The 14061-nt window shown below is 51.1% G+C and overlaps 1 protein-coding gene across 1 annotated transcript in view; it reads left to right on the forward strand.

The window, feature by feature from the left end:
• Positions 1 to 12599, forward strand: part of TRAF2 (TNF receptor associated factor 2) — a 38279-nt gene extending 25680 nt beyond the window's left edge. The window contains exons 4-7 of the mRNA XM_026658478.1: positions 961 to 1320; positions 2595 to 2772; positions 5799 to 5947; positions 7090 to 12599. Coding sequence (XP_026514263.1) covers positions 961 to 1320; positions 2595 to 2772; positions 5799 to 5947; positions 7090 to 7308 — 906 coding nt within the window. The 3' untranslated portion in view covers positions 7309 to 12599. The remainder of the gene's footprint in view (positions 1 to 960; positions 1321 to 2594; positions 2773 to 5798; positions 5948 to 7089) is intronic.
• Positions 12600 to 14061: the final 1462 nt, after the last annotated feature.

A 14061-nucleotide genomic window follows, 5' to 3' on the forward strand; every position in this document is an offset into this window, starting at 1 on the left:
CAATATTCTAGGATGAAGATCATCCGGTCCGCCCGATTTAGTCCCGTCCGGGCAGCCCAGCAGCCTTTAGATGCTGAAAGTGCAAATCAGCCTGAGTGCAGTAAAGAAGACTTCCTGGATCAGGACCAGGATTGGTTTATTAGATCCTTTTGGTGTTGGAGCCAGAACCCAGAGGAATGCTTTTGGCTTCTGCCTGCAGTAATTTAGCTGAGTGGTACTTTCAGCTATGCAGTAGCATGCCATAGCACACTGCTGCAAGCAAGTGCCAAAGGAGGTTGGTAATGCCTGAGGAGTAAGCCATGTGTGTGTGTGTGGGGGGGGGGATGGGGCAGGCAGTCTTCAGACAGTGAGAATTGGGAGAGTAGTAAACATCTGCATTGAGAACATGCCAAAGGATAGGTCTCAGATGGCTTTCGTGTAATTCCTGAGTAGCTGGGAGCATGGTGTTATTACAGACGTGATTTTATAAATAAATGACTCCTGATTCTGTGTGATGACTGAGCTTATGGGTAAAGCACAGGACAGGGTATCAGCAGACTTGGGTTCTGTTCCCAGCTCTACCCATGACTCACTTTGGCAAGACACTTCCTCTCTTTGTGGCTTGGGGATAATAATAGTAACACATCCCCTCCTGGAGGTTTCGAGAGGGTTCATTCACTAATGTTTGTAAAGTGCTTCTGAGGGATCCTTGGACTGAAGGTGCTATAGAAGGGAGGCAAAGCTTTATCATATCTACAGTGGGGTGAATGTTCAACATCTGTCATTGTGTAAGATTAGAATTTTCCTTTAAAAAAACCTGCTTGCTGTTGGACAGTTTGTAACTGTGTCTTTCTTTACATTACCCTTTGCTTTTATCAGTTACAGTTGTAACCCGGAGGGGATGAATGTGTCCTGTGGATCTCGTGCCATAGTGGGAAGCTAACTTGCTGCAAATGGGAATGTGTATTTCTTTTTCTGCAGGTGGAAAATGAAAAACTGCTGGAGCACGAAAGCAAATGTGTGGGGGAGCATCTGTATATGTTGCTGGGCTTTGTGCTCAGCCTCAAGGCTGAGTCTGGAGACTTAAAGCACCACCCAACCCTTGCGTCAGTGCAGGACAACTCCATGCTCTTAACAACCAATTCGCTGTGCTCTGAATCAGAGCTCTCTGAGTCCTTGGAGCTGCGGGGAAGGTGCGAGGCCCTGGAGAGGAAGACTATCACATTTGAGAATATTGTGTGTGTGCTGAATCGGGAAGTGGAAAGAGTGTCTCTGACAGCGGAGGCGTATAGCCGGCAGCATCGGCTGGATCAGGAGAAAATTGAAATGCTCAGTAACAAGGTCTGTAACCTCTGGCTTTGGGCTTCTGATTCTTTGTGTTCTGTGAACATCTTTCAAATCATTTGTCCCAGTAATTAAAATGCTTAGCTTTAGTGCAGGTGTAATGCATGCAGGGGTCTGTGATATGACCTCATGGCTATCAGGAGCCAAGCTATGAGTATATTTGAGATGTTCTGAGGAAAAGCTCTCTGGACATGTACTCCTGTGAGATGTACAGAGGAGGCAGCATTTCCGCTTTCTGGATGCTGAAAGATCCCTCCTGCATTTGTAATGATCCCTGAGCCTGGTCAGCTCCCCACCCTTATAGTGGGAGAACCTGAATTTCTACAGTCTTATCTGCATTCTCAGCTTGTCTACTCTAGAAAGATTTGCTGCTTTAATTGTTCCAGCCTAGTTAAAGCAGCAAACCTCCCCACACTAGTGTGGATGGGAACCGAAATAAGCTAATAAGGCATCTTTATACTGGTATACATGTGTCCACAATAGAGGTTATACTGGTATAACTGTATTGGTAAAAACTCACATCTCCAACTGACATAGTTACACAAGTATAACTTTTTGAGTGTAGACTAAGTCTTAGACATTTCCAGGGTGCCCATCACTCTAGTATCTAGATGCCATCTCAAAATCATATACATGTTAGAGCAGGAAAAGACCTGTTATGTAGGTCATCCTCCTACAGTACAAAACTGATCCCCTACCTACAGTATGCTCTGCAATCTTTGTCAGGCTCTAGGTTTGCATTCTCATTGTACTCTAGACACAGTGTCCATGGGAGCTCTATGATAGGTAGCATACCTTTCTTTTCCAGAGGTATGATCTCGCAAAGCAGACGCCACAATACTTCACAACAGCAAATAGCTGTTTAGAACCCTGCTTGACTCGATTTGTCAGTTTCTCTGTCCCTTGGTTCAGTTTTTGTCACAAACGTTGGTTTTCCACCCCCCACCCTTAATGTTCTTAATGGAGTGGAGACCAATACTTCATCCTTCATTGACTGGATTCTGCCATCCACAGCTGGAAAGTGCCCTGCTCTGGCAGTGAAGAGCTGTTGGTTAACTGTTTGCTCAAGAGCAGCAGGGCGATCTCAAATTATTTGAAGTGAGTTGGCCAACAGTGGTGGATTTCTTCCCTCTCCTGGCCACCATCATATCTGGAGAACATTCCCCACCAAAGATCCGGCCTGAATGATGTTCACAGGATCCCTTGACTTTCCTGGGTCCCTTAGCAGCTTATATTTCTAAACAAGGTGCTCTGTGTATTCCACTGATCAGGTCCGGCAGCTGGAAAGGAGCATTGGACTGAAAGATCTGGCCATGGCTGACATGGAGCAAAAGATCCGTGATATGGAAGCTTCGACCTATGATGGCGTTTTCATCTGGAAGATTACAGACTTTGTCAGAAAACGTCAGGAAGCGATAGCCGGCCGCTGTCCTGCCATCTTCTCTCCAGGTTGTTACCTAGAAATTAGCAAACTTCTGTGAGGCTTTCCATGCTCCAGCTGTGCCCAGTCATTTGAGTAGTGTTGAAATTGGCATGTGGCATGCAGAGATTGTTTCTTCCAAGTTCTTTCCCTCACCCCCCAAGAAGGCAGTAGAGACTGATTGTTTACAGTGAGCTAAGTGAAACTGCATTGCTATAAGATATCCCTTTTTCCCTGCATACAGAAGACTTTTCTTTCCCTAACAGGAAATGTAGCCCTCCTCGGCCCAGAAATAGCCCTGCAATAATAGCCTTTTTTACATAGTATAACCCAAATTAGGGCCATCGGGGAGATGGTAAGCAAGGAAAGGAATCGAGGTACCTAGAGCATAACATGACAATATACAGTGTGTCCACAGGGACTGAGAAACATGCATATCTCCAGCAAGGCTTGTGCAGCTGCCTGCTCTTCAGATAAAGTCAGCATGCTCACCCCAGCCATGCAGCATTGCAGAGCTTCTAGAGTCTCCAGATCACTCCCCGTATTCTTGTCTGAGCTGGGAACTTGCTAAAGCAGCAGCATCCCAGCACTTAGACACCATCTCTTTGGAGGACGTCAGTGCTAAGTGAGCCATGGAGTCTGCTAGTGCCAGAGTTGAGGGATATGGAATCTGGGTCTGTGCCAACAGGAACAGCTCTGGCTCTTAAGCCAGCAGGACGATTCCTTTTTAAAGCAGCCGGTCCTTGGAACTGCACACAAGCCAGAGACAGACTAGTTTAAACGGACAATCTAAAGAACTGTTTTAAAACGCCAGTTGTTGTTATTTGTATATTGTATGGTGTCTTTTTTATTCTTGTTTTTGCCCCTTGGAAAATCCCTTTTCTCTTCCAGTTTTTCAGTGGAACTGAAGCTTTCCCATAACTGTGTTTGCTCTACTAACTCTGGCCCTGTCACTGGAACTTCCTCTTAAAAACAGTGGTCAGCCTTGAAACCCCCTAGATTCCCTGAGAGTAGAGCTTCACGGTCTAGCAGGGTCAACTCTGCCCTTCGGATTTCTGAAGCAGACACACTGAGTTCCACACCATTTTGTGTGCACCTTAAAATCTTACAGCCTGTCTGCTCTCTGGGCACTAAACTCATACAGCCCTGGAGGGGTTTGACCCAGTTTCCTTGGCCTAAATGTCTCCTCTCTCTCACCCCCACTTCCCTTCTTGTGTAACATGCTATATGCTGGCTGATGCCTAGCCTCTTCCCCAGAAGTGGCTGCATTTTAGTAGTGCTGTATGGCGAAAACACTTTGGAGTGAGATGCTATATAAGATATTAATTCTTACAACTTGTGTCACATGGTTATTAATGAGCCAGGATCACTGATCTCACAGCTGTAGGAACAGTGTGGTTTTTAAATTGCTGCAAGAAAGGGCGCATAGACATTTGTGGATCCTGTTACAAACAGGGTTGTTGTTTTTGTTCAAGCCCCAAGCCCCTCAGAAAAGCAGTGTGTTGTGCTTGCTTTGAAAGGGACTGGAAATGAAAGAGAGAAAGAGAGAGAGGTCTTTTCATGGAAAAACACTTGAGAAGAGACTGTTTAAAGGGAAGGAAACACTTATCTGCCAGCACCTGAGTTTCCTGCGTGTTACTTAGACCCAGCACCAGGCAGGAAGCTGCAATCCTGATGCTGCGTTAGCTATGCAGAAATGAGGCAGAGAAACAGAGGTTAGGATTGGTTAAAAATTGCCTTGTAGGAGCGTAGTTTTTCTTACTGAGCTAAATGGACACTTGGTGCAGACTTCTAGCATACATGTCTCTGGTACTTTGCTGGCTGGTCTGTCTTCACCTGAGCTTGCCTCATACTTTGCTTAGCTGTCCCTCCCCTTCTTCCCTCAGTGTGTTTTTGAATTATGTAACCTTTGGAGGCCCCCATTGTGCCGAGTACTGCACAGCTCCATAGTGGAAGTGGCAGGCTCTGCCCCAGGAGTGGACAGTCTGCACCGACAGACGGTGCAGTGGGGAATAGAGATGAAGTGACTTGTCAGTGCCAGAGCCAAGAGTAGCAGCCAGCTCTCCTAAGTCCCAGCTCGGTGCCTCTGTGCATCCTGTCCTAACAGTGCACGCAGCCCCTTATGGAAGGGCCTGATCGCGTTACCCTCCACGTGCACACAAGCTACCCATTCCCCTCACATTCTACCCGTGTTAGCACGTTGTATATCCACACTGGTGCATTGTTATGAATGGGCTGTTCCCTGCGTGCCTCCTCCAAAAAAGCACACTGTGTAACATAGCCGCAGCTACGCACAGTGTGTTCTCTCCGGCCTTGTGGAAAAGGAGATGCATAGCTTCAAGAAAGAGGGAATGAAAGCGGTGGCTGAATGTAAAACTACACCTCTGCCCTGTTTTAAAGTAACTTGAGTGTTCCTGGCACGGTGGGGCTCAGTACCTGGGCTCCAGGGCAAGTGTAGTAAGTTTACAAGTACAAAGGTGCCTGAGCGGGTGTTGTGTCCGCCAGCCTGAGATCTCAGCTGCAGTTTGGGCTCTTTCCTGCTTGTACACTCATTGCTAGTCACAAAGGGGAGTAGGCCAGTCTAGGCCCTCAGTGACACTGTGCCCTTTAATGGGATGTGGCTGGCCCTGTCACTGGAACTTAGGCAGCAGTGGGATTGTTTCCTAAGCTGGTATAGTCTCCAACTCCGTCTGGCAGCGTGGGGTTGTCTCTGCAGGGCAGGAGAAGCATGGAGGGAAGTCCTTTAAAGGTCAGCAGTCTCCTTGTTCTTGTCCTGTAACAGTAGGCGCATGTTAACTGGGCCTAGTCCTCATGTACTGGGGTCCCAGTGTCTTGTGTGCTTTTAAATACATGTGCCATCGTTTATTAGCCCCCTTTATCTTCACCCAACGGAGCTGCTCCTGTGGGACCCCAGCTCAGGGAGCCCTCCCCTACTTATGCTTCAAAAGCCAAAGTCTATAGACAGTTGAAACTGTTTGGGAATCATCTGGGCTCCCCTGCTGCCCTAGCCCTTGTTCTGCACAGCTGTTTATTCTTGATGTTTTGTATCACTTAGCCTTCTACACAAGCAAATATGGCTATAGGATGTGCCTGCGTGTGTACCTAAATGGGGACGGCACTGGACGTGGGACCCACTTGTCTCTGTTTTTTGTGGTGATGAAAGGACCCAACGATGCGCTTCTGCGATGGCCCTTCAACCAGAAGGTAGGTGCTGGGAGTGAGCACAGAGCCAGTCCTGGTGCCTGAAAGGCCTCCCTTGGCTTTATTCCCCCTCGGGCCGCTCAGATACCTGCTCTCCTAGCCAGGGAGCTGGCACGTCCAGGAAGCAGAGGCAGAGAATGCACTAGCCCAGGGGTTCTCAAACTTCATTGCACCACGACCCCTTCTGACAAGGGGTCATGGTGGGGTGGAAGCTGAAGCCCAAGGGCTTCAGCTCCAGGCAGGGGGCCTGTAACCTGAGCCCCGCTGTCCAGGGCTGAAGCACTCGGGCTTCGGCTTTGACCCCAGGTGGTGGGGCTCAGGCTTCAGTTTCCACCCCAGGCCCCAGCAAGTCTAAGCCAGCCCTGGTGACCCCATTAAAATGGGGTCCCGACCCACAGTTTGAGAACCGCTGCACTAGCCATTTGGGGGAGCTCTTCCATGCAGGCTCCTGTCCTGATGAAAGCCCAGGATACTACGAGAGAGGCCCAGGGGAGAGAGAAAAGATACAGTCAGGAGTGGGGTGATGATGTGTTTGGAGAATGACCAGAACTTTCATACTAACCATGCTGCGTGTGCTCTGATATTCAGGGATCCGGAATTGTGCTCCATGACTCTGAGTTGTCATCTTTATTTTCTAAATTAAATTTCTAAACCTTTGCAGTTGTGAAGAAAACCTTAAAAATAAGAACCAGGTATAAACTGATACAGTGACATCTGCCTGACTCTGCAGACAGCCTGAAACTACCCATTGGAGCAGTGTGATCTGCTCCCTTATCTCAAGGGACATGCATGCAATGGGGCAGGATCAAACTGAATATCAAAATCTGCAGCTGCTGGCTACCCGGGCTGCTGCACGCACTTCATTTTCCCATTGAATTTAGCAAAGTCTCTAGTTGTCAGTCGATCTGACCCAAGTGCAGAATTTCCCTTGTGGCACAGCAGAGATTGGGAGAAAGCAGGGAGCCTTCTTGCAGGGTGTAGATCTAGCTGGGGTTGGCATTACCCCAGCTTGCTGCCACACGAGTGCATAAGGTTGCGTGTGTGTCTGCAGCTTTCGAAAGGTAAAAATGAATGGGAGTCACAGACGGGGGGTTGCATGTTTGCCATATTTCTTCATGCTCTTTCTCTTGTGTATTCACCTCTAGGTGACCCTGATGCTGCTGGATCAGAATAACCGGGAGCACATTATCGACGCTTTCCGACCCGATGTGACGTCAACGTCCTTTCAGCGACCCGTCACCGAGATGAACATTGCCAGTGGCTGCCCACTCTTCTGCCCAGTCTCCAAGATGGAGGCCAAGAACTCTTACGTGCGTGACGACGCCATCTTTATTAAAGCCATCGTAGATCTCACGGGCCTCTAAAGCCTCCTCCCCACCAGGAGCATTGAGCACAGTGCCAGCCGACCAGGGCTCGCCCTCCCGGTGCTGCACCCTCAGCATGCCCCAGAGCAGGGGCAAAGTCCAGACCTGGCCCCGTTCTTGAAGGGACCTGCTCCGCTCTGAGTGGAAATGCAGTGTCTGATGGGAACCCTCCCTTGGTGTCAAAACACCAGCTTCTCTAGTGCAGATCTTCCTTGAGAAGAGGCTTGTGTTGAGGTTAGTTGAGTTTGATCCATGATCAATGGGGACTGGATGATCCCCTGCAGGAATCAGCTACCAGGGCTCCCTGCACCCAGGTTTCAAGCTAAAACGAAGGCAGCTCTTTTGTACTTGTTTAACGTACAGCTCCTACAATGGAACAGGCATTCAGCCTGCCCAGAGCACCACTGCACATAGCCCTTTGGCCAGGCTCTTTCGTTCTCTTAGGAGATCTCAGTGTTAGAGGGAGCTGGTTTCTCTCTGGTGTTTTTGCTTAAAGGTTCTGTAATTCTGTATTGCTGGTTGGTTTGATCTTTGACATGAGGGAAGACGTGGACTAGGAGCAGGCAGAGGAGGTGTGTGGGCTTTGCACGGAAGAGATAGTTGTTAGCTCTCAGTGAGAGGGAAGCAGTTTAGCACAGTCTCACTGGCCTCTCTTTGGCAGCCATAGCTGCAGAGGCACTTTGAGTGGGGCCGTATGTCCGTAGGGCAAGAGGGAGCTGTTCCCAGTGTCCATGTCAAAGAAGACCCAAACCCCTGCCTGCGTTTTATCTGTAAGTGATCTGATGGGAGGGGAAGTGGAGAGTAAGGGAGGACAGCACCTGAGGAATATTTTCCTCCTTTCTGTCAGTGTGGGTCTCCTATAGAACCTACTGCTCCAGGTGCCTTTGGCATAGCTTGTGTTTTTAATGACCAAACAGATGAGTATTGTAACTCTCTGGAGCGGGTCCTGACCTAGACTGAGAGGTGCCTTGGAATCTAATTTGTTGCCTGTTAATGGTTAACTCCTGGAGCTGGGCTTAGGGCAGGCCAGCCTTGCTCCCCCATGTGTGAGCTGGTTAGCACCCCAGGAATGAGGGTTTAGCCAAGGGGGGAAGCTCATTAGCACCTTTCCTCACCACTCTCATCCTGGCTTTTAGCACATCTCTTCATTTGCCTTTGCAGGCAGGCCCCTTCTGGTGTTCCCTCGCCTGGAGTTGTTGGTCCCCCACCGAGTGTCCTCCCGCAGGTGGCAGCTAATCTTGGGCTCTTCGCTCTGTCAAGGGGGTTTAGTTGTTTACAAGGCTGGGGGTCTAACAGCCTCACCAGAAGTGTGGCCCCGATTGCTGCGTGGCCAGCTTAGTGTGCTCTCGCCAGCCAGCCAGTCTGCAGCTGCGTGGTTAGAAACTGTCTGAGGGCTTTCCCTGTGTACTCTTCCCTCCCGGGGCTCCTTGCACTCTGGCCCCCGTTTGCTGCCCCTTTGTCTTTCTATTTCGTGGAGAATGGGTCCCTCAGTGTGTTGCCATTGTGGCTAACTGGCCCCTCAGAGTTACTCTGTGGTGGGCACCTGTAACTCTGGAGTGGCCATTAGCCACTTTGGAGCCTTATTCTTTGTGGTTTTCTGTCTCCTCTCCCCAGGGGTCCTGTTCAGTACATCAGTACAAACCTTCAGGTTCTCTTTGGCCAAAGCACCCAGCTAGCTGCTTTTTGAACCATCCTTCAGGGGTTGTCCCAGCCCTGTCCAACTCCTCCCCTGCTCTTCTGACCTGGAGGACAGGCAAAGAGGCTGGCCCTGCTGCCCACGCCAGAGGTGCTCCCGGTGGTTGGCTCGAGCCAACAGCCCCACTTCCAGTTAGCATCAGTGATCCACTGCTTGTGTGCAGGGGAAGGAATTCTCTGTGGAACGATCACCAGTTAGCAAACGCAAGGGAATCCAGGATTGTGAAATTGTGGCCCTCTCCGTGGAGGAAGGCCATAGCCCCTCTGTTGTGTCCTCTAAAGAGAGAGATTGTATGTTCCCCACCTGGGCTCAGGCCCAGGGGCGTCTGAAGAGCTGAGGCACTTCTGCCTTCACACTGTCCTAGCTAGGACCAGTGACAGGCTGTCCCCCCACTGGAGCCTAGGCAGTGGCCTGCTTCAGTCCACTTGGCCCCCTACTCCGCCCAGCCCTTCCGCACACCTCAGCTGGGGTCAGAAATCTGTCAGTGGAGATGAGTTTTGATTCCAGGCTAGGGTGACCGGAAGCTTCTGCCAGGACTAAAGGGGTGCGTATGGGCTCGTACCCACAGCAAAGTAAGCCAGCGGGGGTCTCCAGTACTGCACTGCTCCCCAGCTGAGCCGTTATTTACGTGTATCTCGTTTCTGGGCCAGGAGCGGTGGCTGGTTCTCTATCTGTGTGCAGAACTCCCCATCCAAAGAGGGGCCAATAAACAGATGTAAAACAGCCGCCCCATGGGAGCCAAAGGGAATTAAATCAGCTCAGTTTAAAGACCGACATCTAGATCCTGGAGGGTCACTGGAGCAGGTGGGGGTCTGTGTAGGGTCTGGACAGTACTCCACAGCAAGCTGTCTGAGTGTCTCTGCTCTCCAAGCCCTGCACAGACGCCACCCACCGTTCCCTGCCCCGAGGCAGCGCTGCTGCATGCCCAGTGGCAACAGGCCTGGGGGCTGTTCCGTTTCAGAACGCTGGGTCCAGATGGGGCCCAATCCCTCAGGAACAGCCTGTTCCCCGTGACGCCAGGAGCCTGTTTTCTGTTATGTGCACTCTCCAGCTCCCCGTGGCAGTGACTCTCCTGAGCCTTTGGGCGCTTGCTAAGAGAGGTTTCCCTACGTTGTCTGAGAAACGAGAGACTACACGTTCCTGTAGGCTGAGCAGCTGATTGGCTGTGCGCCGGGGCCAGCCTGACTCTTGGTACTACCGTGCTCGAGCCCTGGGAGGATCCACCGACAAGGCGTGGCGGAGTTAAACTGCTGCAGCAGAAGGCAGGGGGAGGTGAGCTCTCCCCTGGTTTGGGAAGTACTAGCTTTGTCTTCAGTGACCGGGGCTGGCTCTTTGAGAAACGTCACTGTCACTGCTAGGCTTGTCCCTCCACAGCAGCTGCCTTTGGGGGGTTGAGCAGTCAGGCAGTAAGGGGACCTGGGCCCCAAAAGCTATCAAAGGTCTAAAGCCCTAGCAGGGACCCTCAGAGGTTTGAAAGGCATCTCTGGCACCTACTGTACATTGGCATCTGCTGTGGGTTCTGTCCAAAATTCAGTCTGGTGGCTGGGGTGGAACCCAAAGCCAGCTCCCTATAGTGCTTGTGGCAGGAGAGCAAGGTGCTGTGCTGGAGCTGGCTGGCTCTCCTTCCCTGTGGAGAGGTGTTGGGATGAGTTTTTAGCCAAGGTTCGAAGCCTACCCAGGATGGCTGGGACGGGCTGCAGGAGCAGCCCTGTTACACATCATGCCACGCATCGAGGGCTCACCAGCATGCTGGGGACTTCACAGACACGGGCTGGGCCCCTGCCCGCAGGAGCTGCTGTCCTAAACAGGGAGGGAAGAGGGCTCCAACGAGGAGCAGCATCCAGATTCCCCCGCTGTTTTGCGCTGTGGCAATAGCGGTCTGTTGTGCAGCAAGATGGCCTCTGGCGGCTGCTGGGTCTTGGTAGACCACATTTTGTGCAGTGTGGTGGCTCCAGCAAGCGATTCCGCCCTGCTGTGGATGCTGTTAGTGGAGGCCCCGTTGATCCCGGTGTGACACACAAGGTCTTGGGGGATGCTCGCGTTGGCACTGCTGCACCTTCCCTTGTAGTATAAATTCACCCGACATCCAAAAAGCCTGCACTGGCTTCCTGCTAGAGCCCCAGTGTTCTCATGCTGGAGAAGGGCCCCCCAGTTCTATCCAGGCTGTAATATTGACCAGAGGAGCCCAGCTCTGGCACAGAAGGAACCACCTGTTATAGCCATCTCATGGGAGAGAGTCCTCTCTGCATGAGCAAGCCTGTTCCAGCTGAGTGGATGGGGAGAGAAGGGGCCTTAGGTTCTGAGGAAGTCACTTGAAAGACTTGCTGCTTTTCATGTTGCTCTCCCCAGGGCTGTTAGTCCCCCGCATCACTTACCAGCTGTGCTAAGGTTGAAGGCTTTTCCATGCCGGACCTTCCCCCCCCCCCCCCCCCCCCCCACACAATTATTTCCCTGCAGCTTACTCCCTCCCTTCAATTACCTTCAGTGAAATTGATTGGCTGCCCCCTGCTGGTGGCTATGATGCATTCAGCTGCAGCAGGGTCTGTGTCCACAGATTCCCAGTGTGAGAGGCTAAATGCCACCTGTGCCATACAGCACCCACTTTGTGAAAAGGTGGGGGCTGGAAAGTCTGGAGGCGTGGCTGTTCCTTCCCCGGTGCTGCTGTTCAGTGGATGTAAAGTATGCATGGACGAGGCAGGTGGAACGGAGCGAAGGCTTGTGCTGCAGCTACTGCCGTGGTAGTTTTGTGCATGGATGCACTGAACTGCCAGCTTAAAACGTGCTCTGTGTGTATGTCACTGAGCCAGCTGTGAATACCTGCGATCCTAGTCTCATACAACCTCCCCGAGTCCAGTCGGTAATGGGATAGTTGTATTACAGCTCCAGCTGTCTGTTTCACACCACTGCCTTGACGGACACTAGCAACTCTGCCTGGCCAGCACCATATTGGGATTTACAGGAGTCTTTTGCTAAGCCATGCAGGGGAGGATTCTTGTAAAATTCAAGCCTCTTTACCCACAAGGCTGTGAGGGAAAGAAGCCTTAGGCCAGTACACCAGTCACAGGGGAGAGGAATCAGTGCGGAGGGTTGGTTGTGGTAGGGTTGCTCAGGAGCAAAATTCAAAAGCAAACAAATCATGTCTATGGCTAATCAAACAGAAGTGTAGTAGGTCAGGCTCCTGCGTGAGGGGCTCAGGTGCTGAGCTCCTGCAGTGGGAGCCTACGGCTCTGCAAACAGGCCACGTGCAGGCAGCCAGTGTATGGCCGAGGGTGAGGAGGTGGCCTTATGATGAAGGAACAAGTTTGGTGAGAGGGGCTGTATAAGTTGAACTGCACTAGCCCTACTAGCCAGAGCGGGTGCTCTGACCGGGGATGCGAACACAGCTCTTTGCAGCTCACACGACTTTCCAGTGGACAGCAGCAATGTGAAGGGCGAGCAGAAATGGGGCCTGGCAGTCAGGTTGCCCAACACTTCCATTTTTTTTATACATACGTATCCAGCTGAGGCTCCAGGTTCATTATCATTATTTGACATTGGTGAGGCCTCATCTGGAATACTGTGTCCAGTTTTGGGCCCCACACTACAAGAAGGATGTGGAAAAATTGGAAAGAGTCCAGCGGAGGGCAACAAAAATGATTAGGGGTCTGGAGCACATGACTTATGAGGAGAGGCTGAGGGAACTGGGATTGTTTAGTCTCCAGAAGAGAAGAATGAGGGGGGATTTGATAGCTGCTTTCAACTACCTGAAGGGGGGGTTCCAAAGAGGATGGAGCTCGGCTGTTCTCAGTGGTGGCAGATGACAGAACAAGGAGCAATGGTCTCAAGTTGCAGTGCGGGAGGTCCAGGTTGGATATTAGGAAACACTATTTCACTAGGAGGTTGGTGAAGCACTGGAATGCGTTACCTAGGGAGGTGGTGGAGTCTCCTTCCTTGGAGGTTTTTAAGGCCCGGCTTGACAAAGCCCTGGCTGGGATGATTTAGTTGGGAATTGGTCCTGTTTTGAGCAGGGGGTTGGACTAGATGACCTCTTGAGGTCCCTTCCAACCCTGATATTCTATGATTCATAGCATTTCCTTGCCCCCAAAAGGTAGCTAAACCGGAGATGGGGTTTTACTTCTGCAGTGTCTCTCCTCTGAGGCATGACCATGTTTGTGTGGAACTCAGGGTGTGGGTTGTTCGGCACTTGTGGAAATGCCTTTAGTTTGATGTAGCTGATGAGTCTTTCAGGGGCCTGACCTGGTTGGTGATTGCTGTGTGCTAGCTTAGCCATAACAATATTTCCTCCCTTAGCAGCTTTGCGACACCTTCCCTAGAAGCACTAGGCTCTCACCTTTCATGGATGTGTCCAAACACACCTCAGAGGAGCAAACGGCATAGGCTCGAACTGTGAAATGAAGTGTCCTCTGTGCTGTTGTATGAGTGAGACCATTAATAAAGTATTGTATCCCAAGGGAAGGCTGGACAGTAATGGGACAACATGTAGCACCCTCAAGAATGGGAACTAGAAACCGTTTCTGTGAAACTGATGGGTTGGAGGCTTTGAAAGTGGGACCCCTCGTGTGCCACAGCCTCCTGTGGGAGTGGGGCTCGGCCCTTATTCCAGTTACTTTGCTAAAGAACAGGACAAATAATCCTTTTCCCCACCCCCTTACTGTGGTTGCATATGCTGGGTCCCGGAGGTGCTGGGAGCTGTTCAGATACAGGCCCTACCCTGCTGAGTTTACTTACTTTGAAATAAGATGCAACAAGTGCATATGGGACTGGGAAGAAAGGGGCTCACCTGACTATAGACCCACCAGTCTATAAACCTTTGTTCAAAAGAAAGCCTGCCACCCCCGCCGCTGGGTCATGGCTGGTCGGCCTGCCCCAGACGACACTCCTGGCCTCTGTGAAGTACCTGTATTGCCCCCATTTCAGAGAAGGGAAAACAGGCAGCAACCACCACCATGGGGCTGGGGCAAGAACACAGCTCTGACTCTCAGCATGCTACTTTCAGCTCCCACCCCCATGCTCTTTTCTCCAGCCCTCCCTGCTGGTAACACATCACCCCCCAGCCT

This window comes from Terrapene carolina, unplaced genomic scaffold (genome assembly GCF_002925995.2).
Source record: "Terrapene carolina triunguis isolate 2854851 unplaced genomic scaffold, T_m_triunguis-2.0 Scaffold449, whole genome shotgun sequence".
NCBI lineage: Eukaryota > Metazoa > Chordata > Testudines > Emydidae > Terrapene > Terrapene triunguis.